The sequence below is a fragment of the Amblyomma maculatum genome, chromosome 3, assembly GCF_055883805.1.
Source record: "Amblyomma maculatum isolate TAMU_Amacu chromosome 3, ASM5588380v1, whole genome shotgun sequence".
NCBI classification, from domain to species: domain Eukaryota; kingdom Metazoa; phylum Arthropoda; class Arachnida; order Ixodida; family Ixodidae; genus Amblyomma; species Amblyomma maculatum.
The window spans coordinates 192,386,076-192,411,273 of NC_139346.1; the positions used below are offsets into that span (position 1 = coordinate 192,386,076).

The following is a 25,198-nucleotide window of genomic DNA, read 5'->3' on the forward strand; positions in this document are numbered from 1 at the left end:
CAGGCTGATTCTGACATAACCGTGCCATGTGAAACGAAAGACCCAAGTTGGCAGCTCCTGCCAGCCCGTGTGTCACGTGGGGTGTGACGTCACAGCGGCACGTGGGTAAGACGTATCTGCTGCCGGGTCACGCGAAGGCTTGAAAGTGCGAGTAGTATTGCTTTCGCAATAAAAGAAAAGACATTTGTAGCTGGCGCACCGCGAGCTGTACTCGGGCGCGCTGAAAGTATGCGTCTTACAGTATGCTGCCCGCACCAGGTCCTGTGCGTGGCCTCAATTGCCCGGTTTAAATGGGCCACCGCGGATAATGTGCAGTGGTAACCCGCATCGTCTGCTGTACATGGAAGGATTGTAAACGCGGCAGACGTAACGTATACGGATGGGCCACTCACTTTTTACCAATTGCAATACGCGTACAGCAAGCCAGGTCTACTTCAGTATAGTTAGGCGGCCATAACTTGCTATTATGGCAGACATCCTCTTCATAGTATCGGACAGCGTGCGCTGAAATGTTTCGGGTGGACATGTTTGTTTTATAAATCTGCTGCAGTACAGTTTGAGTAGACCTGGCTTGCTGTCAGCGTATTGTACTAGATAAAAAGTGGCCCATCCGTAAAAGTGGCCCATCCGCCTAACCTATACGGATGCGCCATAAAACCCAGGACAATACAATTTCCGTTAACAACTAAGTTTCTGAGAAAGCTGTATGACTTTCTTTTGCAGCCGTGCGGCTGCACTTGGGTGGATGTGAAATGAATAATTACTCCTTGATTACAGATCTACTCCACCTTATCTCCACTGCTCTACTGAACTCCCCTAAATATTCGACCAAATAGAAATGTTCCATTGGAGTTATCTGTAACTGGGGGATTGCGCTTTACGTTTGCATGCATCGGCGCGCGAACACAGAAAGAAACAGCGTTTTCCGAATGAGGCACCTCGAAGGAGCCTCACTGGCCCACGCCTAAGGGCACGCCTTCCCTGAATGCATAGACCGTCCATGGTGGATGAACTGCAGCGCAATTAGCTTTCCTCTATAGGTAATACTTAGTTACTATATTATCAGCGAGTCCTCCATAGAGACGCTTAGCTGAAAGGCTTCACAGCGTGCTCTGCCCTGCTCATTGCTTTCTACGTGTTCTGCGTGCCTCGTATACTTTCCGTAGCGCTGCATTGTTCTTGTTTTGTTTGTTTGTTTGTTTTGCTGGGACGCATGTCGCTTCCGCCACTCGTCGAGAGGAGACGCCCCCGCTTATTAGCGCCATCGGCCGGGGGTAATTAAGAGCGACGGCGAGGGAGACGACTTGGCGCCGCTGCCATGGATGAACGAGGTCGGGGGCTAATACTGGGCGCGGAGCCGCGTCGACTGCGTCGACGAGAGCATATGAATGAGCGATCATCTTGTCTATACCCAGTAGCGCGCATAAGCTACGCGGAGAGCTATGACGCAACGCGATGCCTCCGGAGAGAAAGACAGGCATGACAGTTTAGGGGTGTAAGGAGGGAAAGTCGGGGGGAATGCTTCGCGCACGAGTCACACTCCAACGAAAGGAACTGCGACGAAGTGAGAATGACGCATTTCGAGCGCTTGACGCGCTTTTCCGGGTTCCGGAGGCAGGAGCTGCTGGGAAGGCGCCTGGGATGAGGCGAGAACGCTTGAAGTGGCGTTTCGGGCGCTGAGTCTGCCACTGCGACTCGACTCTGAACGTCCGCGGTCAAGATTTTAGACGTTCCCGTCAGTGCAGGGTGAAAGGTAGCACGTTGTGATCATCCGGTCAGTTGCTCCCTTAGTCGTCATTTTGACGGAGGGCTAAAGAAAGAGACAGAGACATGAGAGAGAGAGAGAGAGAGAGAGAGAGAGAGAGAGAGAGAGAGAGAGAGAGAGAGAGAGAGAGAGAGAGAGAGAGAGGACACTTACGTCCCTGTCTCTTTTCTCGGTTCGCCAAAATGAGAAAATTCCACCAACCAGCCCAAGAAACAGCCGTGTTGGTGAGCTCGTTTCGTTGTAATGGAGTGCTGGCTTATATCGGGTGATAAGCGAGAGGACAGAAGCACAGTCGCTGGGGCAGGGCGCGTGTAATTCGTCGTTCTTTCTTCGCGCTACGTCTTTTCGTGCTGTTTCCGCAAGATGCACTTGTATGCACTCGTCCTATGTTCTGTTTCGTCCGGCTAAGGTGAGGCCCTGGCGAGTGCCTGTTCTTTTTTTTTTTTTTTTTTAAACCAGAGCCCAGAGAAGAAACAGACAAGAAAGGTCTGTGTCGCTTCTGCGCTGTATACCGAATTGCCAAAAGCCCGTTGTCCAGTCCTATGTTCTCTTTTTTTCGTGCAGAGTTTTTTGGTTTAATTGACTAGCAACTCCAAAGCGAGGAGCAAGGCAGAAAGGAGACAACGTGGTATTTACTCTCTATAGAGAAACGTGCTGTCACCAACGCCATGTGCACTCTGGCTTCGGGGCACAGCTGTCCGGACTACCGCTTTGCATTTCCCATGTCCACCAGTGATATATATATATATATATATATATATATATATATATATATATATATATATATATATATATATATATATATATATATATATATATATATATATATATATATATATATATATATATATATCACTGGTGTGGCTTGCACGATCCGTTCATTTAATTGTCTCAAGTCTACTTGACGCGGACTGACACGTGTATTGGGGTATGTTATTGCGGGAACCAAAACCGTCGCGGGGCGACAATTAACGAAAGCTCATATCTTCCATACTGCGGAGCATGTGTGAGTGTGCAGAAGTCACCTGCATTATCCCAAAGTATTGCTGAAATGTTAGATTGAAGCTGCCGGGAACCTCGATGTGACGTTACGTGTCCAAATATGATGAATGTGTAGCATTGATTATCGGCACACGTGACGCCGATGATGTTGCGCAAAAGTGAATTACGCATTCAGTTTGTTCATTGCTTGGGCCCGGGTTCAGTGTGCTTGCTTTTTTCTCCCCGAATTCTGCGCAGATTTTGCACGCGAAAGTCAGCTTGAGGAGTTTAACATAAGCGTTGACTCGATGCTGACATCGCTCAATTTCGCAGTCATAAATGCCCCCTATACTAGAGAAAAAAAAAAAATCTATCTTTAGCTATCCGCCTTTTATTTCACTCGGTCGTGTACGTGATGTCAGCCTTGCCATATATAGTCCACCTGCATAGACTGCGCCAACTACATAGACTGCGCACGCAGGCCTAAGGTAGCCCTACTCAGGAGCCTCGCAAACTAAGGTCTGAAGATACATTGTCGCTTCACGGCCTCAGCCGCCAGGCGGATGGCTTGTTGCTGTTGAGCGTATGTTGAGCGGGGTTCTCGCTCCGCAGCAAGGTCTCCCAGGCTTCTCTATCTTTTATATCTTTTGCTCGGCGCCCGCGCATTCCCAAATTACGTGGTCGAGAGTGACCCTCTCCCCGCATGTTATGCAATACTGGTCTTTCTCCTCTTTTGAGATTGCCATGTATACCCAGAAGGGGCTGATATGATTTCCCCTCCTGCTCAGCTTATCATGTTCCGTGATCTCGTTGTATGAAATCAAGCTATCTTTCATGTCTATGCTAGAGGGCTGCTCTACGGTCGCTCGGTGATAGAGAGCTAGGGCAAGCTCGTGTGCAGCCTCATTTCCTGCAATAGACTCGTGCGCTATGGAATCCATATCTCTATGTTACGTTCTATCGGCCTCGCCTCGAGGACGCGTTCGGCCTCTTCCGACATTCTTCCTTTCCCTAAGATCCTCACTGCATTTTTTCTGTCACTTAAAAATCTTCGTGGCCTTGGTACCGACGCAAGCGAGCGCCATCGCCAACTCTTCCGCCGCGCTGGCATCTCTCGTGCGCTCGAAGCCGCTACCAGTGATGCTCCTGCCCCGTCGACCACCGCGGAGGCAACCGCCCCGTGCTGTCCTGTCCGCACGCCGCGTCTACATAAGCCACCTGGCCTGCCGGTCGCTTTCTCATCTTCCTCTGGTAGGCCTTAGCCCTATGCTGTCGCCTTTCTTTGTTATACTCGGGGTGCATGTTTCGCGGCGTAAGTGGGACGCGTACGTTGGCCCTGATTCCTGGCGGGATGTTTACCATCTTGTGCGTGCTACTTTCTGGCCGGGTCCCTACCCAATCGAGTATTGTTCTTCCCGTTTTAGACTGGTGGTGGGGGTGGTGAAAGACATTTACTGGCTCAAAAGAGCATTCACAGGGAGGTATGATTGGGCCAGCCCTTAAGAGGCCAATCCTCACAAGCACTAGGTGGGGTCCTTAGCACGGGACTCCAGTGGCGTCGGCCGCTGTCCGGGCGCGCTCTAACAAGGCCTTTTGGGCCTGTAGGTCAGAGCATCCGAGCAGGGTCGCCTCCCAGTCCTCCCGGGTGTGGTTGGGATGAGGGGGGATAGCAGGGTTGGAGGAGCAGGCCCACATCATGTGGTAAATGTCCGAAGACTTCTCCGCACAGTGCGGACAGCTGGCCCGAGAAAGAGTGGTCGAAGTGTTTGAGAGCTGCCGGGCACAGCAAAGTATTTGTATAAAAGCGGAGCAGAAGCCGCTCCTCCGCCTTTGAGAGGTCTTTACACGGGCGGGGATAAATGCCGTGACCAGATTGATATAGCCGTTCCGTCGACGTGGATATGGGGAGTCCCATAGAGCTCGCTTGGCGCATTTCCTCAATACTCTGTCTACCTTCTCTATTTCTGCCGTGCTCATGTTTCTGTTGACACACTTGGTGACGTCACTCATTAGACAAGATCGTTCGCATTGAAAAAAGAAAACTATACTTATGGCCTCAAGCGAGATTCGAGCCCGTCTCGGCGAGAGGTCTGCTTCCCTTGCCTCTTCTTTAGACCGTCACCGCAGCCTTTCTCCCTCGTGTAAACAGCCAGCCGCTCGCGCTGGGCGCGCCCGGAGTTCTGTATCGTACACCACAAGGGCATACCCCCGTGGACATACATGCGAGTTCGTTTGCGGGACGTTGCATATACACAGCTCGCGCCGTCAAATAAGTTCTGGGGAGGAGAGTATAGCATCGAAGTTACGATGACCCAAACGCTTCATCGGTCGGTCCAGCTAACGACAAAGATTAGAAGCGCTTCCTGGTATGTACAATCAAGGACAAAAGTTTGCAGGATGCGAGTTCGTAGAAAAAATAGCCGTTTCTGTGCGGCCAAGCAAATATGGAGAATGGAATGTGCTGAATCATTAGGGGACATGTAGTCCTCACTCAGAGAAAAATATCAGACGAAAAACTAGCGAGGCAACGAAGAGATACTTTTCCACAAATCCGCGTCCCTCAAACGTTTGTCCCTGACTGCACATGTATAGTACATAGATCGCTGTTGCGGCAGTCTGGGCCGAAAGTGCTTGCTGTCGGTTCGCTTAGATACTGTTTGTCTAGAGAAACAAATGGCTGCAGCAGCAGAGTGAATGTGCCTTGTAGAGGCCGCACAAGAAAAACAAAATAATAATAATGGACTGGAGTGAGGGAATGCGGACAGCGAGCCACCCCAGCGCAAATACTGCGGACGACCTATATTAACGTCGGACATTTCGTCGTCATACAAGCACTCAATACGGCACGAGTCGAACCTGCGCGTCGCAAGTCCGTGACCACCGTTGCCGTGACATTCGTCCCCTTGGCCAGCTGTTATGCGCTGGAGGGAAAAAAAAAACGAAACGCGGGACGTTTTCCTTTCTCGTGGCGGCACCTAGGTCTGTTTTTAAAGCTGCAATATGTGCACAGTGGGCAGCTGCTGGTTTCATCTTTTCTTCGTTGCACGACTGACGCATATGTTCCAAGCGTTTGGTCTTTTCGGTCGCGAGTGGCCTGCGGCCCCGTCGCCAACGCGACCATCTAGATGCAGTCGGTATCGATACATTCAACGAATATATATATATTTTCATTTCTTACCTCGACAAGCGATTCCAAGGATTGCAGTCCTGGAAAGCGTCCCTCGGCTGCCGTGACCGTTGACGTCACGATATAATTCTATTGAAAGCGGCAGCTGCGTCGCGGTAGCTTGTCTTTTTTTTTTTTTTAATCTGCTTATTCGTTTTCCTTTTCTTTCGTCTCTTACTTCGCGCTCTTTGCGTGCTCTTCTTGGCTAAATGTTTTATGCAAAACGGTTCGCTCGAGCCATGGGCGTTTCCGCATTCTGGCGCGCTTTGTCGGGCCTCTTACGCCCGGAAGTATCGTCCCGAGCGGTTAGAAAATAACGCCGGCGGAGATGCTGTTTGTGGCTTTAGTTTTCTTCGTTCGTTTTGTGGGGGCAGGAAAAGGAAATTGGTACGCGTACTTTTTCTTTTGCATTTTCTCCCCGCGTCTTTGAGGATAGGACGAGCATCTGTTCCTTTGCATTGATTTCCGCGTGCGCGCTGAACTCGAAAACGGTGCTTCTTGTAGAAGTTTGGTAATTAGATATAAGACTGACGGAGTTCAACGGGAAAGTTAATTGGATAAAAGTGCTCGAAACGTGAAAAAAGAAGCAAACACGCACGCACGCACGCACTCACACTCACACTGAATAGGGAAATGAAAGGTGCAATATGCACGCGTTTCGGTGGGTACCCTGTCGTGACGCTGGGGCTACGTCGACCCGGCCTTCACTTGGTAGCGTGCAGAGACTCGGGGTTGAAGTAGGATTGAATCTTCGAAGTTGGTGAAATATGTACAAGCAGGTTTACTGGCACTTTGAGAAAACGTATTTACAAGAATATTTACATGAAAAAGAAGGGTACATCAGCAAAATGACAAGCGTTAAGAGTTCATAGCGAGAAGCGACTGGATGAGCCGTTTACCTAGGGCCCAGAGCGACATTTCGTGCTCTGCAGCGTCATTAAAAACCCCCTATGTCCAGCCCCTCTCTGAAGATGCTGACCAACCAAATCCAGGGCACGCCCCTCAGGTATCGGCATCCAATCGAACACATCACTGCACTGATGGTCTGAAGCACTGACTGGTCCGGCATTCATTCGTTGGGCGTGATCACTTGTTGGCGGGAAAAGCTTGGGAACGGCGAGGAGAGGAGGTACATTTCTATTCTTCAGCAAAGAAACCACAGGCTGGTTCTGACAAGGGGTTTTACTTCTCAGAAACCCGAGTGCACGTGGCGCCGCATAGGGCTCCCAACATGGTCCCTTTTCGACAATTGCAAATCTTTCCTGCATTCCCGGGAAATCACTTAATGGCCGTATGAGTCATGCTCCTTTCTTGTCCTGCACGTCAGCGGACATGTCACTCTGTCGTCTCCTTTGGATAGGAGGCATTCATCACTGGAGGATAGCACTTCTCGACTGGAAGGGTGAACAAAAGAAAGAAAGCACTTCCTGCTATTTCCCTCAGGGGGACGTTTCTTTGTGTTTTTCCAGACGTTCTCTTGACAGGGTCAATTTGGCATTTGCAGGTTGTCCACAAAGCAAAACATGCTTACAAAACAGGATTCCTGGAAACAGGCTCCCTTAGAGCCATTGGACCATCACCACATATTCACAAAACTTATCCATGCCCACAGGCGAACAATAGAGCGCGCAATTGCGGATGCTTGGTCGTAACAGCCTCCTCCCCCGCCAGAAGAGTCTCGGAGGGCAGCAGTCCCAGCTGCTGCATGAAGAGACGACTTAATGGCCTGCACGTGAACGCTTGAAGCTCGCTGTTGCTTGTCGCGTTGTCTTGATTGTTGTAGGCCAAATTGCTCAAGCTGTCTGAAACTCAACCACATGTCGAAGCAAGCACTCGGCTCCCGTCTGAAGAGACCAGGTCAAAAGAAAACTGCCATTGTTGTTCGAGAAAAGCCCACTCTCAAGACGTTCAGGACCCACGTATGCCTCGAAAACCAAACGTGCTGCTTTACATAGTCACACATATACAAGCGCACGAAAAAAAAAAAAACCTGATTATCAATTTCGATACATGGTGAGGAACATCTCGGACCGCTTAGAAAGAGCGGCTAAGCGCGTCCGCATTCCCATTTAACTTCCCCTTTTTGTATCTTATTTCAAAATTGTACTGCTGTAAAATCAAGCTCCACCTAAGAAGGCGACTGTTCTTCGATGTCGCAGTTTGCAGCCAAGCCAGGGGACAATGGTCCGTCTCTACGGTGAATTTGGCCCCTCCAAGATAGCACTGCAATTTTTGAATGGCCCATACAATGCAAGCGCACTCTTTCTCTGACGCGCAATAAGCCCTCTCTCTAGAACTCAGTTTTCTGCTCAGGTAGAGCACAGGGTGCTCATTACCGTCGTCATCTCTCTGGCAGAGAACAGCACCTAGCCCTCGATCACTGGCATCACACTGGACCGTGAATTCTCGGCCATAGTCTGGAGCTCGCAATACCGGACGGCTAATCAGCGCAGCCTTCAGGTTTACGAAGGAGGCTTCCTTTTGTTCGTCCCAGACTACATTTGTCGGTTCTGTCTTGCGGAGAGCGTCGGTCAGAGGGCTAGCCAAAACTGAATAGTTAGGGATGTAGTGATTGTAGTACCCAGTCAGACCTAGGAATGCTCGAATTTCCGTCTTCGTGCTCGGCCGCGGATAGTCTGCTACCGCAGAAATCTTAATCTCGCTGGGTTTCCTGAAACCCTGATCTACATTGTGACCCAAGTAGTCCACGGTCGCCCTTGCCAGGCAACATTTCTCGGCCTTTACGGTTAGTCCAGCTTGACGCAAAAGGCTCAGTACAGCTCTTAGATGTACCATATGGTCCGCCCATGAGTCGGAAAAAACCGCAATGTCGTCTAAATAAGGCACTGCGAATGTTTCACACCCCTTTAAAACCCTATCCATGAGTCGGGAAAAACAAAATGGAGCATTTTTGAGCCCGAAACTCATCATTGTTGGCTGGTAGCTGCCCGTCGGAGTGACGAAAGCCGCGTATCTGCTGGCGCGTTCAGTGAGCGGTACTTGCCAGTATCCTCGAGTAAGGTCCAGCGTAGTCACATATGCCGCTCTACTGACCTGTTCTACTCTCTCCTCAATATTCGGAATAGGATACACTTGATCCCTGGTGAGAGAATTTAGCTTTCGGTAGTCTACCACAGGCCTAGGGTCTTTACCTGGAGCTTCTACTAAGATCATAGGCGAAGCATAATCGCTTTCCGAGGGTTTTATTACTCCTAATTCCAGCATGCGAGTTACTTCCCTATCCAGAATTTCTCTTTGCCTTGGAGAGAATCGGTAGCACCTTGATCGCACTGGCACGTCTGAAGTCAGCTCATTATCGTACTCAGTCAAATCAGTCCTGCCTGGCCTGTCCACGAAACAGGCCTCAAACTCTGTTATTATTTCGCCCAGATCGGACAGCTGGGATTTCTTTAGTTCTCCTCTCTGCTCCGTCTTTCTGAGAAGCTCCTGAGCGTTGCTTCCTTTTCCGCTGAGGCAAATCAAGTTGTCCCCCATCTCCTCGGGAAGGTTTAACGTTAGATTTACCACTGCTTGCTCCATAGCTAGGTCCCCTCGGGTTCCACTTAAAAGTCTCGTGAGATTACTAGACACTGGCGGCAAGAGGTTACTCCCAAGGACGTCCTCATTCCGCGTCTCATCAAGCTCACTTTCAAGTGGACTTATTTGAGATGCCTTGCTCTCAAAGTTTTCTGACCCACTGTCTTCCGCATCGACCACTGTTTTAGCTGTCGTTTCCTCCGCGGTGGATTTTTCTGGAATTAGCAGTGTAGCTAGTTCTCGCGCCTTTGAACGTGTTAAGGCTTGCACAACTCTGTCTCCGAAAAGGATGCCCCTCTTTCGCAGCAGCATGTCCGATTTGTTGGAGAACAAATACGGATAGCACTTAGGAAGCTTTCCTGAAACGGCAGCCTCGGTTGTTAATTCGCCGAAAGGGCCCTCGATGACCACGTTCGCGATCGGCAAGCACACACTCTGTTCCTCAACTACCTGTCGGATCCATGCACACTGTCCTGTATAGTCGGAAGGCGATACATACGCCGGATGGACAACATCCATCGTTGCGGCCGAATCGCGCAGTACCTTGCAAGGCTTCCCGTTGACTACTAGGTCATGCAGGTAGGGTTCTAAAAGCTGCATATTTTCATCGCAGTCCCTGACATACGAGAAAGCAATCTTTTCTTTCCGGCAGTTGACGGCAATGTGACCCTGCTCATTACACCTAAAGCATGTGAGCGGCTTCCTAGCCTCAAGCTTATTCTTTGTGTTCTGCACGTTGGTCACTTCCCCACTTTTCTCACTGCCGTCCTTTCTAGGGAATTTGCCTGAAGAAACCTTCATTTCTTCGTTTCCAACTCTAGCAAAGTGCCTTTCCTGACGGTTTTTCACACTGAACTTGGGATTGCGGGGCCTATCCACTGCTGGGTTGCTGAATTGTCGGCGCGAAGCATACTCCTCAATAAGTTCGGCAGCTTCAGTTGCCGACTTAATTTCGCCTCGGTCCTGTAACCAATTTCTTTCTTTTTCTGGGAGGCAGTTATAAAACTGCTCCAAAAGAATTCGCTCGACTACAGCGTCCCTATCACTGTAGGAATCAGTGCTCTTTAGCCACTCGCCCAAATTAACTCTTAAATTGTACAGGAATTCAGGGTAACTCTCGTCCCTGGACTTAGTAGCGTTCCGAAAACGTCGTCTGAACGCCTCGGCGCTAAGCCTATACTTTCTCAGAAGGCAAGCTTTGACCTTCTCGTAGTTGTCCGCGTCCTCCTTGCTTAGCCGCGCGACAACCTCCGCTGCCTCGCAGGGCAGAACCGTCAATAATCTCTGAGACCAAGTGTCTCGCTGGAAGGACAGTTTTTCGCAGGTTCGCTCAAAGTTAGCCAGATACAGACCGATATCCCCTGATATCACATATGGCTGCATGTACTTTGACATCTTGAAATCTGCCTCCTTGTTGAGAAGAGGTACCGCTAGCTGGGGACAATTGCCCGACCTCTTGCTCAACTCTAGTTCTAATTTCCGGAGCTCAATTTCTTGGTCCAGCTTTTTTGCTTCTCTTTCACGCTTCTTTTCCTCTTTTTCCCACTCACGTTCGCGCTCCCTTTCCTCTTTTTCCCTCTCAAGTTCACGCTCACGCCTCTTTTCCTCTTTTTCCCGCTCTTTCTGCTGTCTGAGCTGCTCCTTTTTTTGACCGATGAGGTTCCATGCTTCACTGAGCTCCTCATCATCGGCTCCCAAATCTGTGATTGCCTTTATAATCAAAGGTTTTCGTGCCAAACCACTTGTATCAATTCCCAATTCCTCACACAATAGCAACAGGTCCGGTTTCTGCAGCTTTTGTAGGTCCATGATCGCTCTGAGTGTCGGCTACTTCCAAAACAACAGTGCAAACTACCAAACCTAAAGGCGTTTCAACACTTTTTACCAGTTCTAAAATCTAACCCTGTTCTAGAACCTGGTCCACATCAGAAGAAAAGCCAAGCACTCACCCACACATGCGATCGATGTTCCGAGCTGCTTTCTTGTTGGCCGATTGTTGCGCCTGCTTGTTACTTGAGATGCCACCTCCGATCACAAGATGTGGCTTGTAGATTCTGATCCACCTCGAATCACCAGATGTTGTAGCTTGTAGATCCAGATCCCACCTCCAGTCATCAGATGTTGTGGCTTGTAGATTCAGATCCCAACGCTGGTCACCAGTGTTGGGGCTTGTAGATCCAGATCCTACCGCTGATCACCAGTTGTCGTGACGCTGGGGCTACGTCGACCCGGCCTTCACTTGGTAGCGTGCAGAGACTCGGGGTTGAAGTAGGATTGAATCTTCGAAGTTGGTGAAATATGTACAAGCAGGTTTACTGGCACTTTGAGAAAACGTATTTACAAGAATATTTACATGAAAAAGAAGGGTACATCAGCAAAATGACAAGCGTTAAGAGTTCATAGCGAGAAGCGACTGGATGAGCCGTTTACCTAGGGCCCAGAGCGACATTTCGTGCTCTGCAGCGTCCTTAAAAACCCCCTATGTCCAGCCCCTCTCTGAAGATGCTGACCAACCAAATCCAGGGCACGCCCCTCAGGTATCGGCATCCAATCGAACACATCACTGCACTGATGGTCTGAAGCACTGACTGGTCCGGCATTCATTCGTTGGGCGTGATCACTTGTTGGCGGGAAAAGCTTGGGAACGGCGAGGAGAGGAGGTACATTTCTATTCTTCAGCAAAGAAACCACAGGCTGGTTCTGACAAGGGGTTTTACTTCTCAGAAACCCGAGTGCACGTGGCGCCGCATAGGGCTCCCAACATGGTCCCTTTTCGACAATTGCAAATCTTTCCTGCATTCCCGGGAAATCACTTAATGGCCGTATGAGTCATGCTCCTTTCTTGTCCTGCACGTCAGCGGACATGTCACTCTGTCGTCTCCTTTGGATAGGAGGCATTCATCACTGGAGGATAGCACTTCTCGACTGGAAGGGTGAACAAAAGAAAGAAAGCACTTCCTGCTATTTCCCTCAGGGGGACGTTTCTTTGTGTTTTTCCAGACGTTCTCTTGACAGGGTCAATTTGGCATTTGCAGGTTGTCCACAAAGCAAAACATGCTTACAAAACAGGATTCCTGGAAACAGGCTCCCTTAGAGCCATTGGACCATCACCACATATTCACAAAACTTATCCATGCCCACAGGCGAACAATAGAGCGCGCAATTGCGGATGCTTGGTCGTAACAACCCCAACCGCGCTGTCGGAGAAGGGAGGAAGATGGCAGGTGCGAATGGAAGGGAGAAGGAAAGGCTGTAATGGAGGGGCTTCGTAATAATTTAGACCACCTGGAATCTTTATATACAGTACACTGACATCGCACACCCACGTGCTCCTGCACACAGGAATGTCATTCAAGATATTTGTTCTTGGTACAGAAGAAATGGCAGGGGTCTCGGCGCGGTACGTGAGATCAACAGGCATTACACCTACACCCTCCCCTCCCCCCTCTCCTCACACACACACACACATTAGTACGCGAAAATAACGGCGTTTCGTTTTTAACGTATTAACGCGTCTCAGGACCAAGCCTGGTACCTACCACGCACGTACGTGCAAGAGGAGGTGCGTGCATCGTCTGGTCTCTCGGGGCTGCGAATCGGCTACAAACCTCGTGCTGTGATTTCTTCACTTCTGTTTCTTCACGTTCAGCGTGCACTCAGCGTCGCCCATGCTCCTTCGATCGAAGCCGCGCTGCTAGGCGATTTGCGGCTCAGTCTGCGTTGATTGAAAGCCTTCATGTTTCTCCACTTGGCGTGGCAGACGGGTGCATTGAGGAGAGCACGTCGCTTTACCACCTGGGCCATCAGTGACTGCGCCAAAAAAAGAATTCAAAAACGCGACTTGCGTAGTTACGTTTTAACGCGCATAACTTAACCTTTCTCTGGAAAATCTGGTGGTGTCGGTGTTGTGAGGGAAACATCATTGGCAGGTCTCATAGGTGGCAGTCGGCAGGTGACATGTCCAAGCTCTGATTGGTCGGCGGTCTATGTGACGTCACGAGCGCACCTAAGCGGAGTTGGCAGGAGCTGCTAATTATGCTAGCTCTATTGAGAAGCTCGATGAGCTCGTGAGTGAAGCTAGTGAGCTCGTTTGAGAAGAGAGGATGAGATGGGAACCGAATCTACCGGGACCTTTCCATATCGAGTCAGAGGTTTTACTCCTATTCCTATACTCATATGCAGGCAAATTCGTAAGGCTTGGTAACAGGCATAATTTAATAGATTTGTGGTTAAGCTAGTAGAAAAATTCATGTACGCGAACGGGGATCAGTAAGGGGAGACGGAGACAGAAGCCGCTAACTCCTCAAAGAAGTCCTAAATATAAAGCTTAAACGTGACTCCTTCCCCCCCTTTATTTTTTTATTTTTTTTTTATTTTTTTTTTCTGGATACGGCGCCGCGTTTGTGCAATTCCGCGGCAATCGGCGCTGACGGGAAGGTGAAGACGTGGTTGGGGCCGTACTACGCAGTGATCACTAAACAAAAACTGTTGCGAACCGATCAGTTAACCCCGCTCCTATTGGTCGATTCTGACCGGTGGACATGTCGACCAATAAGAGCAGAGGCTAACTGACAGGTTTTTGTGGTATGATCATTGCGTGACTTGGCCCCTGGAAGGGTGAGAACGAGAGGCATAGCAACAGCGGCTCGCGCATTATCTGCTTCCGAAGCACGCCGTGAAAGAAGGCATAACAGATGGAGTGGAAGAAATACAGAGAGAGAAAGGAGAAGTCCGTCAAAAATGAAAACAAATACTTGTCAGCGGCCTGTTTCTGCGCTGCTTCGGTACAGTGAGTGAATGAAACGTTCTCATTTTTATCTGCTGGGTCCTTCGGCTGTAGCTGCGAAAAACAGCTATTAGCGAACAGCGTGTAATGAAAGAGAGAGGTGGATTGCAACCATAACGTTCTCTCTCTCTCTCTCTCTCTCTCTCTCTCTCTCTCTCTCTCTCTTTTTTTTTTTTTTTTAATGCCCCGCTAGCACAAGTCCGACTGTTCTCGAGGAAATGTGAGTGAGCGAATCGCTAAAATTAAATCGCCCGCTAGTATAGCTCGGGCGAAGTGTGACGGGGCTGCTTGTTCAATGTTCTGAAAGACGCAATCAAGATGTTTTTCCTACTGCGCCGAGAGGACAAAAAGCGACGAAGAGCCCGGCGAAAACTGGTGATTACTGATCGAAACGAAGAAGAAAATAAGAAGTAGTGCGTGTGAGAGGCAGGCAGTCGGTAAAAGGTTGGGACGCCAGCAGTGCGGGCTGATTGGGAGTCTTGTTCGCTGGAGCGGCGGTACCTTGAGCAGCGGCATAATTGCGAGCTGCAGTGATGTCGCAACATCTGTTGCGACAAGCTCAGGGGCACGCTGCTTCTGTTTCCTGCCCACTGTCGTGAAAGTGCGGGACAGAGTGGGCCTTTTTTCCTTTCTTGGGGGTGGTCGGCGACCGCTTGGACCGTCCAAGTCGTGCCAGGAAATAAATGCAGTGGCAGCTCTTCCGGACGGCAGTGCGCAGTGTTTCGCATGGAAGCTGAGGGCTGGCTGTAGTGTAGTGCTGCAGTTTACCTTCTGGCCTCGTGAAGTCGTTGTCTTTTGTTGTTGTTGTTGTTGTTGTTGTTGTTGAAGAGCATGAGCTCGTACCCACACACAATTTTTCGCGCGGAGCTGTTTCTCTCTCTCTGACTGGTGTAGTTAATTGGAACTCGCTCTGACTCCCTCCCCTATTCCTTTTCTTCCCCGCCGAGTGTGTGTATATGTGTTTTCTCTTCGTCTTTCGGCACATTGGTCTCGTAACTTGAGCTGCCTGCCTGCGCAACGTGGGCGTCCGGCTCCCAGCACGCTTGATAATTCGGCACCGGAAATGAGCGGCTCCCGAAAGTGCTGCGCGCCGCTGATTGGGGAAACACTTGTATCGGGAGCGCGTACTTTCCTCTCTCTCGGCGGGAAATGACCTTTTCAGGGGGCGCTGTTGTTGCGTTGCTTTCTCCCGCCTGTCTCGCGGCCCGAGTTCCTCCTGACCGCTCCGCTCCGCTGTCTCTCCCGGCACCCGCTTCCCCACCGTGCTTACTGTCGATTTCCTTTCTTCCGAAGAACGGACTCTGCCTCTGACGTCACCAGAGCGAGCGTCACTGGCTTCCTTTTATTTATGCTCTTCTATTTTCGTTTTTTTTTTTCTTCATCTGTGGTTGTCACCGCTCTTGCAAGGTGTGCGAGAGGAGGAAGGGAAGCGCAAATAGAAAACCGCTTTAGCCGTCGATCGAATCTTCATGCGCAAGCGTGCTTGTGGACCTTTTAGTTGCGCGTGCGTGCGTATACCGAACGCAAACAGTCGTAGAGGTTGAACCAAGATTAAATGCGGGCATGGGACCGACGATTCTTTGGCGTTCCGCGGCCGTGACTAATGCCCCTTTTGCACTGTTCGTCTCACTTTGTTGGCTATTTTCGTCGCGACCTTTCGGTTTTGTAGGCGAGCGTCTCTACCGCGGTAGCAGTGTGCCGCTGTTTTCGAGCTATAAGCGTGGCTGGCGGTATATAAATATAAAACTAAAATTTCACTACAGTGGACGCTCGTCCCCACGGTGATAACCTTTTGCCGCATGACGTTCGGGACTTTTACGGAAATCGTTTATATTACCGTTGAGCTAGCTGCGCGTCACTATGGAGAATTTTTTGTCTTGGCGCCTTCGTGTACTGCAGTCACATACGGCTACTTCCAGCCGCCAACTACGCGTGCGAGGATGGCCCCCGTAACTGGCGCTCACCTAATACGCTCCGCCTCTCCTCCTCCCGATGTGTGGAATCGCTATGCGTTGTGTATACGCATCGGCAATAAACCCGTGCTACCTAGCGAATATAAATAACTTTGCATATAACGTTCGGCAGCACATGCCGCTGATGAGCTCGCGTGATGACCAAGTAGGGTGCATTAATCGCCAGGAGAGGACAGCGTCAAGGCAGTAAACTCATGTAACCATCGTGTACCTTCTCTACGAAACGGGTGAGAAGACTTAAAGCGCCATATGTGTGCTCCGTATGTTTTACTGAATGCCTTTTGGGGGTGTTTTGCATGCGGTATGTGCGTCCCGATGCGCGATAATTGGCGTTTCTGAGTCGAAATCGTTTCGCTGTGTGTATAGACTATAGTAACGCACCACCAAGGTTCAGCAACGCAGCAACTGGTAGAGCTCTCCAAATCAGTACAGGAGGAGGAGGAGGAGGAAGATGAGGAGAAAAGGCAGGGAGGTTAACCGGTAAAGGAACTGGTTTGAGGAGAAAAGGCAGGGAGGTTAACCGGTAAAGGAACTGGTTTGCTACCCTGCACTGGGGGAGAGGGGTAGATGGGTATAAAAGTTGTGGGTGAGAGAGGGATGGGTGAAGACAGTACAGTCACATCACAGACATGTCACATCACGTCACAGTCATATCACGTAACATAAAAAATCATAGCCTTTCGATCAGTCCTGTGCTTTTCATAAAGCGGAGCAGTGCCTGGGAGGCCCTCACCGCAGACGATCGCCGTGGCCAGGGACCTAGGATCTTAATTTCAGTCAGTGGGCGTCCATCTAGACGCTCCAGCGCACGGCATAGACACTGTCTTCCCTCGCTGGATATGGGGCAAATCAGTACAGCATCGCTGGAACAGTGATAACCCGACGGCTGCAGCGTATACATGGCGGCCTTGCAGCCCACGCTTTCTTGGCGCTTTTTAATTAGGTAGCGCGGCGGTTCGTTTCGGCGCTGGTCTGTCGAGGCAATCTAAGTTAATTCCTTTGAATGATTTATTAACGCTGGAACATTTGAATCGGGTGGCAGACCCGATATGTCGGGTGGCGGCGGCGCGCGCCTGCTAGCCGCGAATATAGTAATATATTTTGTACTTATTCTTGCCTTGATTTCAACCATCAAACCTTTGTTTGGTTATATCTATCCATTGAATGTCTTAAGTTTCCTCCACCATCCTTAAAACCCTATGCTTTCTCTAAATCTGCTCCGTTGCCTTGAACTATAGGGCGGAGCCAGGAGGCTTTGGCGGAGCTTTTTGTACGAAATTATCAAGCGCTGGTCGTTTCCTCCTCCTCTCCACACGCACCGCATAGTCTGTCTGATTATTGGTGCTTGAATCGGTACGCCTTAGTCCGCAGTAGTCCTCTTCTAACCTCGAACAACAATGAGCTGCCCCCAGAATTGTCGTCTATGTTTTCTTTGGCTGTTTCCTGCTTGGCTATTCTGTACTTTTCCTGCTCTGATTAGGTCACAGACCCTTATCTGATTAATTAACCTTTTTCTTGACCGATATAATTCCTAGCTGTCCTCCCTACTGCTGTCCAAATATTTGCTTGACAATTTTCTTGTCCGTTTCCTCCATATTATGTCGACATTCCTCGTGTAGAGGTAGCTGAAGACTCTCGTATATCCCACCGCTTTCCCCCCTTTTGTAGCGAAAGCTACACTACTGTAGGTTTTCAAGCCGTTGGCGTGGCACCGTGGAAGATGAAGAAAGGAAGAAGTAAAAGAAGAAGAAAAAGGAAAAGAAGAAGAAAAAGAAAGCGAGGAGGAGAAAAAAGAATGAGAAGAAGAGGGCAGATAAGCAAAATTTCAGCAAGCCCATGTACCACTCTCAACCATCACTGACAGTGAACCGGATTTTATCAAAATTCTAATCTTAGTTCTGCACAATGGAGTTTTAGAAACTGTAATCACCGCCTGGTCGGCCAATCCCTTTGTGGGTATGCACCATTTTATGAAGACAACAACAAGTGGTAGAGAGGCGAACGACAAAAGCGAGTTCCAAGAACAGAAGGTTCTTTCGAACGTTGTGACGGCGGCGCAATAAATCCAGGTGTCCGCAGAAAAATTCGCTGCAGCACACATAATTTCGCTCTATCACTAGGTTCAAGGCATGCTTGAACCCCCACAATTTTTTTCTCTCAATCGCAGTTCAAATTCTATATTGCTGCTAGCTTCCCTGTCCTCAAATGAAGACCATCCCAGGTCACCTTGTGTCGCCTGATTTGGTGCATTTCTATGAGCTCTCAAAGCAAGCCTATACCTACCCAGCGCTGCCTAATTTCCATCCGGGCTCGGACCTCTGACCTCATACACAAGACTGCATAGGACAGGACTGCAAATTCAGACTAGAAACTATTCAGAAACTCGTTTCCAAATCATTCGTTCCACTATACTATTGTAATTGCATAGTACCCTATTTTTCATGGCCGCTACGTTACTGCTACCTTTAGCCGTTACATATTCTTCATGCTCTGTTAGATGCCCAGCTCCATTATTTTCCACATGCTTGTACTCACCTACCTTATCCATACTACATCCAATGTAGGTAAGCTACACGTTGTCATCAGTAATCACTGCTACGATTTTCGTTGCTAAACTTCGAACTTGAACTGTCTTCCTCTGTACCACAGATATCCATCACGACTGCAGGTCTTTCTATACTGTACTGTACTGTACTATACTATACTATACTATACTATACTATACTATACTATACTATACTATACTATACTATACTATACTATACTATACTATACTATACTATACTATACCATCCGCATACATTTATAGTCCCGATATTGACTGCTGGATCCATTTTATTTGCTTGAAGAAGGAAAGGCCCGCTCCTATTTAATCTCCATTTCTTGCTGGTACAGCATGAACAACAAAAGGTGACAGAGTGCACAATTGCCTAAGTCGCCTGCAGGCTCCGACAGCTTCTTCTTTTCTTTTTTTTTTTCTTTTTTTGCCGTATAAGCACCTGCTTAAGCTTATGCATACCTCTTAAAAAATTGGTCACTCTACCTTCTACACTTAATTTGAAGTACACTGTCGTAGGCTTTTATATATATATATATATATATATATATATATATATATATATATATATATATATATAACCCTGGTGAACACTCTCAAGGTTCGTATGCAGACAACATAAATACCCAAGCAAGTAGCAGGGGGGACAGCGGCCGATGTAGCTCAGTTGGAAGAGCACCGGACGCGATATTCGGAGGTCGTGGGTTCGGTTCCCACCATCGGCACGTTGTTTTTTCTTCTACTTTGTGTTTAATTATCTTTCCCCTAAACAGATTACATTACTAATTTCTGTGATTATCTAAGCAAACATTAAAAAAAAAAAGACATACAAGTACCAACCCCAACGCTTTCCTTGGCCTCGCCGACTGTTGGCTTCTTTCCTTCATATATATATATATATATATATATATATATATATATATATATATATATATATATATATATATATATATATATATATATATATATATATATATAATCGATATTTATTCATATCCTGAAAAAGCTAGCCGTAGGGGCCTGTACGTGTCCCTTTTTTGCTATTTCAGTACACTGCTTCAACGAGAACAGATATTCCTCTAACCTCCTTTGTTTACGGAACGAATAGGGCGATCATATTGGTTAGGGGGATGGGGTAACTGTGGGGCAACAATGCGCACGCCATAAGGCTGCGCTGAAAGGACGAGGAGTGCGGCGGTGCGGCTTTCATTCTGGACACGCGCACTCGCACCCCGTTATTAAACCCTATCCGCCTAACCGAGGGACACCTATAATAAAAATCTTTTTTAAGAGCTCCCCAGCACCCCCTTCGCCAGCCGCTTGCGCGGTATACCTAGCGCCAGTACTTCGCGCGAAACTATTCTAGCAGCTGTTATAAGCGCAGTGCATACTTAATTCGACCTTCCTGCACGTGGCACATCCGCCTCCGGTTGAATTTGCACTCTCTGTTTTCTGCTGCAGCCCCAGCTGTTTACGCATTGCACCCCTCTTACTGCGCATCTCGACGCGATTCGGTTGTCGGCGTGAAAAATATCGTTAGCGCCAACAGCAGCTTAGCGCCGAAGTTCCTTGTGTCCCTTATATATGTGAATTTAGCATATGACAGGCTGCCCGGTACGGCAAGTACGCGCAGCAGAACAGCGTTACCGCGTTTTCTCGCAGAGTTGAGTCGTTGTTTGAGAAATTTCCCGGCGTTGTTCACAGTTTTCACTCCACATTTTGAGGCGACAGCTGTATCGGCAGCGGAAGACGATATATCCGGTCGGTTCTGCAGCCGCCACGCCTGCGGAGACATGACGAACGGAAGCACAGCGAATAAGCGCGCGTAAATCATCGCTGAGCTTGTCAGAACACCGAAAATGTGTGGGCGTGTGCAAACAGGTGCTGACAGGCGCCTGTTGCATTGGCACGTCTGCGCTGCCGGATCAGCGCTCTCTCGCAAAAAACGCATATTTCTACCCAAGCTTCGCGGGTCATAGACTCTTAGTGTACAGGGCACGGAACGGTACAGTGTCCGTCTTCGACGTCAGCCGACATGGCGTGAAGAACAAACCAGGTAGAGCGAATTTAAACGGTGCATAGAACCCCGTAACGCCCTGTCGCACGAACACAGCAGGCCGCATGAAGTTTTGAAATCGTCGTGGATCATCTATTATAGCTCAAGGTTATCGCCTAATCTGTTGCTCAAGGTTAAAAGAAAAAAGTTTTTTCCTGCATGTGGCTACGCTACGCTGCCTTGCAGCCGCGTCTGTAATATAGCCGTCAATGCCATCGTCAGTATTTTCCCGGTCTCTCTCGCGCGCAGCGAAACCGGACGGGCCACCATGCCGGCCACGATCTACTGTGATGCCGGCGATGTTGCCCGGTGGACCCCCGTGCTCATACATCGGGGGGCTGCGTGCGCGTGTTGGAAGGCTGGACTGGAGAGGGAAGAAGCGCCGGCTACGGTCTCCGTCTCTGCCGGCGAGACAACATGCGCGGCTGTCCTCTGCTCGCGAACGGAGGCAGAAGCGGCGGGCCAGATCGAAGTCGTCGCCCGAGTCCTATTTGCAAGTTAATGAGCGCCCGAACTGGCGCCGGCTTCTTGTTCGTCGGCCGGCGTTGTCCTTTGTCCTTTTTGATCGCGAGACCCGCGTTAGCATCGATCCCTCCCTTGCATGTGCCTGATTTCACGTCAGGACGAGAGGGGAGTGGAGAGGAGGGGGTAGAATTTGAAAAGAAGCAGGCAGGTGCACGCATATCGTGGCGAGGTGGACATCATCGCACGGAACGCTCAAACCGGCGATGGTCTTCCATATGCGTCATCGGAGTCCGACCCGCGACCTCTCTCTTCCTTGTATTTCTTTTCCGGCGCATCTTTTCCTTTTCTTCTTCTTCTTTTTTTTTTTTTTTGCATCCTCTTTGTGCATTCTGTGCCTCACTTGAACAGTGTGCATCAGCAAAACAGTGTACCCGAGGAGAAAGACAGTGTTTCAAAGAACAGAGTGGCCTGTGCCTGCTGATGCTGGCACCTGCTGTGCATGCTCAGGGCACACATCTGTCAAGCGGCAGTGTTCTGAGCAAAGAAGCGGTGTCACTTTTAGTCCACTGAGGGGGCTTAGTGACCTGCAAAATCTGGAATTTTATGGGAAATTTCATGTACCACGAAAAATCAAGATTATCAGTATGGCTGCCAATTCAGAGAAAAGTACAAACTGGGATAAATAAACACGGTGGTCTTGTATGATTTTTGACCATACTATGAGTGCCCGGCATGTGGCTCATTTACATTGGCACAACGCCGTTTCATCTGTACAGTGCATAAGGCACAAAATCGTAGCTGTGCTCAAAAGCATTTTCTGTGGGTAAGCTACAACGGGCAGACAATTTGTGCGCTTTCGGTGTTCTCATGTCAGGCACTGTGCTACCCTGACGTGGCATCAAGATTGATCTCGAAAGCTTGCTCTCAGGCTGCGTCGAGATTTTTTAGCCATGGAGGCTTTAGTTGCTCTGTGGTTTCAACTGTGATGGCAAATTCATAAAATACCCGTACATTTTATGAAAATAACTTTGTGCTTGTCCCACAGCATTGTGCGTAAGAACGCCTTCTGCATTAAAGGTGGGAAAAATTAGGTGCTTTTAACGGATGCAAGGTGTGTTGCTGGGGGGTCGATTTGCAGTCATTCTAGGACAGCAGGCGAAGGGCGCGTCAAAGTTGTGATGTTTCTCTGTTCGTCCTTCATTTGACAGTGCTACTCATGCCAGAATGACTTTTCATTGTTGATGAACCAACTAACCTGTGTCAGAACTCTTCTTCATGCGTTCCTTGTCAAAGGCCTGTAAGAACCTCTGGCAGCACAAATGGGTAGTGTATGAAGCCCCTGTAACAAGGTGGAGTGTTATTTAAACAATTTCCCAAAAATCTCTTACGGTACCTGTCTGTTTGCCATTGCGTATGGCCACTAATCTAGTGAGCCATTAGAGCAACAGGAAATTTGAGCATTATTTTTAGCCAGTTTAGCCATCCAAGAGGTCAGATCATTCAGACACTTTTGGTGTGCCGAGAAGAAGAAAAAGTTTGCCAAAACAATTATTTTGATGCCTAGTGGAAACGTGGCAGTATTTGTAGGCCTTTTCCAGCCAGGATTGCAGTGTAGTTTAGTGAATGCAAGGGTTAGGCAGGTCATGTCCTTTCAAGAATGCTGTATTTGGGGTGCCATTTCACAGTTGGAGCCTGCACCTTTAGGTATTGCAAGGGTGCGTGGAAGGGGTTGTCTCACTAAAGGTTCTGTTCTCGTTGTGGCCCAAGCTGCTGCCCTTCATCCATTTTGTTCATCACCGTGTCTCTTGCATGCTGGTGTCACCCAACCGGTGAAGGGAGATTTAGTGACATCAGCCATTAGCAGGCAGTATGCCTTCTCTTTGCATGAATTGTGATGAGTAAGAGCATAGATGTCCACTTTGCAAAAGACGTTGGGCAGCTTACAATGTTGCATGACAACATTCAGCTCCTTCCTCGTCTTGTAAACATTAAATAAGGCTGTTGTAAGTTTTTTTCTCTGTAAATGTTATGCTTTGTATGGATTGTAAACACCCTGCACAATTTCCGCTTCCTCATTATTTTTTTCCTGCCAGCATTAGGAGGTGACAAATGACGCAGTTGGGAAGTAAAATATTTGCGATGTCTTTCTTTTAGTCAATGCATTTTGTGGAAACACATTTGTATTGCAATCTGTGTGCTTTCTTATTTGAACTGTCAGAGGATATTGAGTTGTATATGCATCTAAGTTTTATTACCGTTCTTCACTTCAAAATGTGAAATTTTGAATTCGCACACACTTAGTAGAAGTAGCAGCTGCTCGGAATAGTAAGAAAAAAAAAAGGGCAGTCACTCATTTTTGAAGGCCTGGAAGAGGGGAAGCAATTTCGCTTCTTAGGTCACAGTTTGATGCTTGACTACCTTCAGGAAGAAATCAGGGCAAATTTGTTTCCATTGCCGCATTTTTAGTTTTGGTATATATATTTTTTTCTGTAGATAGGTCTTGTATAATGCCCATTATCATTGGTATCTTGTTTTTCTGCCTCTTCTGTGGCCAGGGAATTTTGAGTGGAATAGAAAAAAGAAAAAGCATTGGAAAGGCCAGGGTTTGAAAGGAGCAGCCTTCAAACCTTGGCCTACTATTGCTACTACTGTCAGTGCAAAAGCTGTGCTGGGAATTCAGCAGTTGTGATGCTTTCCAAATACCGGTGCAATGGCTTCATTTTTTGCTCACCGGTACATACCTTGTAACTAGAAATGCAGAAAAACTTGAACAAAGACTTCTAATGGTGTTCTCAAGAGCCTTGCTGATAAGCTGACTATATTACATCGGTCACATTGTTCTGTAAGTAACCATGCACCATGAAGCCAATATTTAATCATTCGTAAAAATCCATAGTTTTTTTTTTTAAATTATTATTGTGTATAAAATTTCATGTGTCACTAAGGGCCAACAGCCGAGGAGGATAATGTTACTCAAAAGTTATTTATTGATTATGAAACTTTGAATTGCCTTCTCCTTTTATTTGTACATTGCTCACACAAATTTATGACAATACTTTGTGATGAAAAATGGCTCTTACTTTGCTTCGTGCATTTTGCGAGATGCGTTTATAGTCTGCTTCTTTCTGACTTAGCAGCATGTAGTGCCATCTGTCATATTCACTTTAATGCACACCAAAGTGGTGGCATTTAGGTTAAACTATCAGGTAGCATGTATCCGGTAGCAGTGCATGTTAGCTGATAGATTGATGTAATAACATCTGGGACATTTTTTAGCTACACCACTTGCACAGCAAAGCTTCGCATTGGTTGATTGGAATGTGCATGCGTGCAGGCGTGAGACCAAGCCATGCTGCTGGGAGGCGGCATGAGGATGCGGCCCACCAAGAAGCTGCTGTTTGTGCTGACACTGTCAGGCGCTGCACTGACACTGGTCTCCTACCTGGCACGCTGCAGCGCACGCAGCCCACTGAGTGCTGCCGAGCCGCTCCTCATGCAGGCAAGTGTTACATCATTTGCACAGCTCCTCATAAAAAAAAAAAAAAAAATTCTAGAAGGCACTTAAGACTTCTAGGTTGCAGTAAGGTGGAAGCCTTTTTTATATTTATTTTAATATTTTTTAAATTGTGTATTAATTTATTTTTATTTTTCTTGTCTTTATTTTTGTTTTTTGTTTTAATTTCTATTTCTATATAATTTTTAATTTCCTTTGTTTTTCTTTTCTATTTTTTTTTCTGTGACTTTTCTGTGATCACCCAGGTTTAAATACTTTAGCCAATTGAGCCAATGTTAGCTTATTATATGGCTACTGGATTGGATTCTGGACTTCTGGGTTGGTTTACAACCTCTCTGGATTATATTGGAGCTTTTGGCTATTGATTACACTAAGTTTAGATACTTAGGCCAATTTAG

General features: G+C 48.1%; 1 protein-coding gene across 1 annotated transcript in view; it reads left to right on the forward strand.

The window, feature by feature from the left end:
* Hsepi (D-glucuronyl C5-epimerase) overlaps positions 1-25,198 on the forward strand; it is a 57,507-nt gene that overhangs the window by 13,376 nt on the left and 18,933 nt on the right. The window contains exon 2 of the mRNA XM_084599119.1: positions 24,621-24,785. Within this exon, the coding sequence (XP_084455245.1) occupies positions 24,636-24,785 (150 nt within the window). The 5' untranslated portion in view covers positions 24,621-24,635. The remainder of the gene's footprint in view (positions 1-24,620; positions 24,786-25,198) is intronic.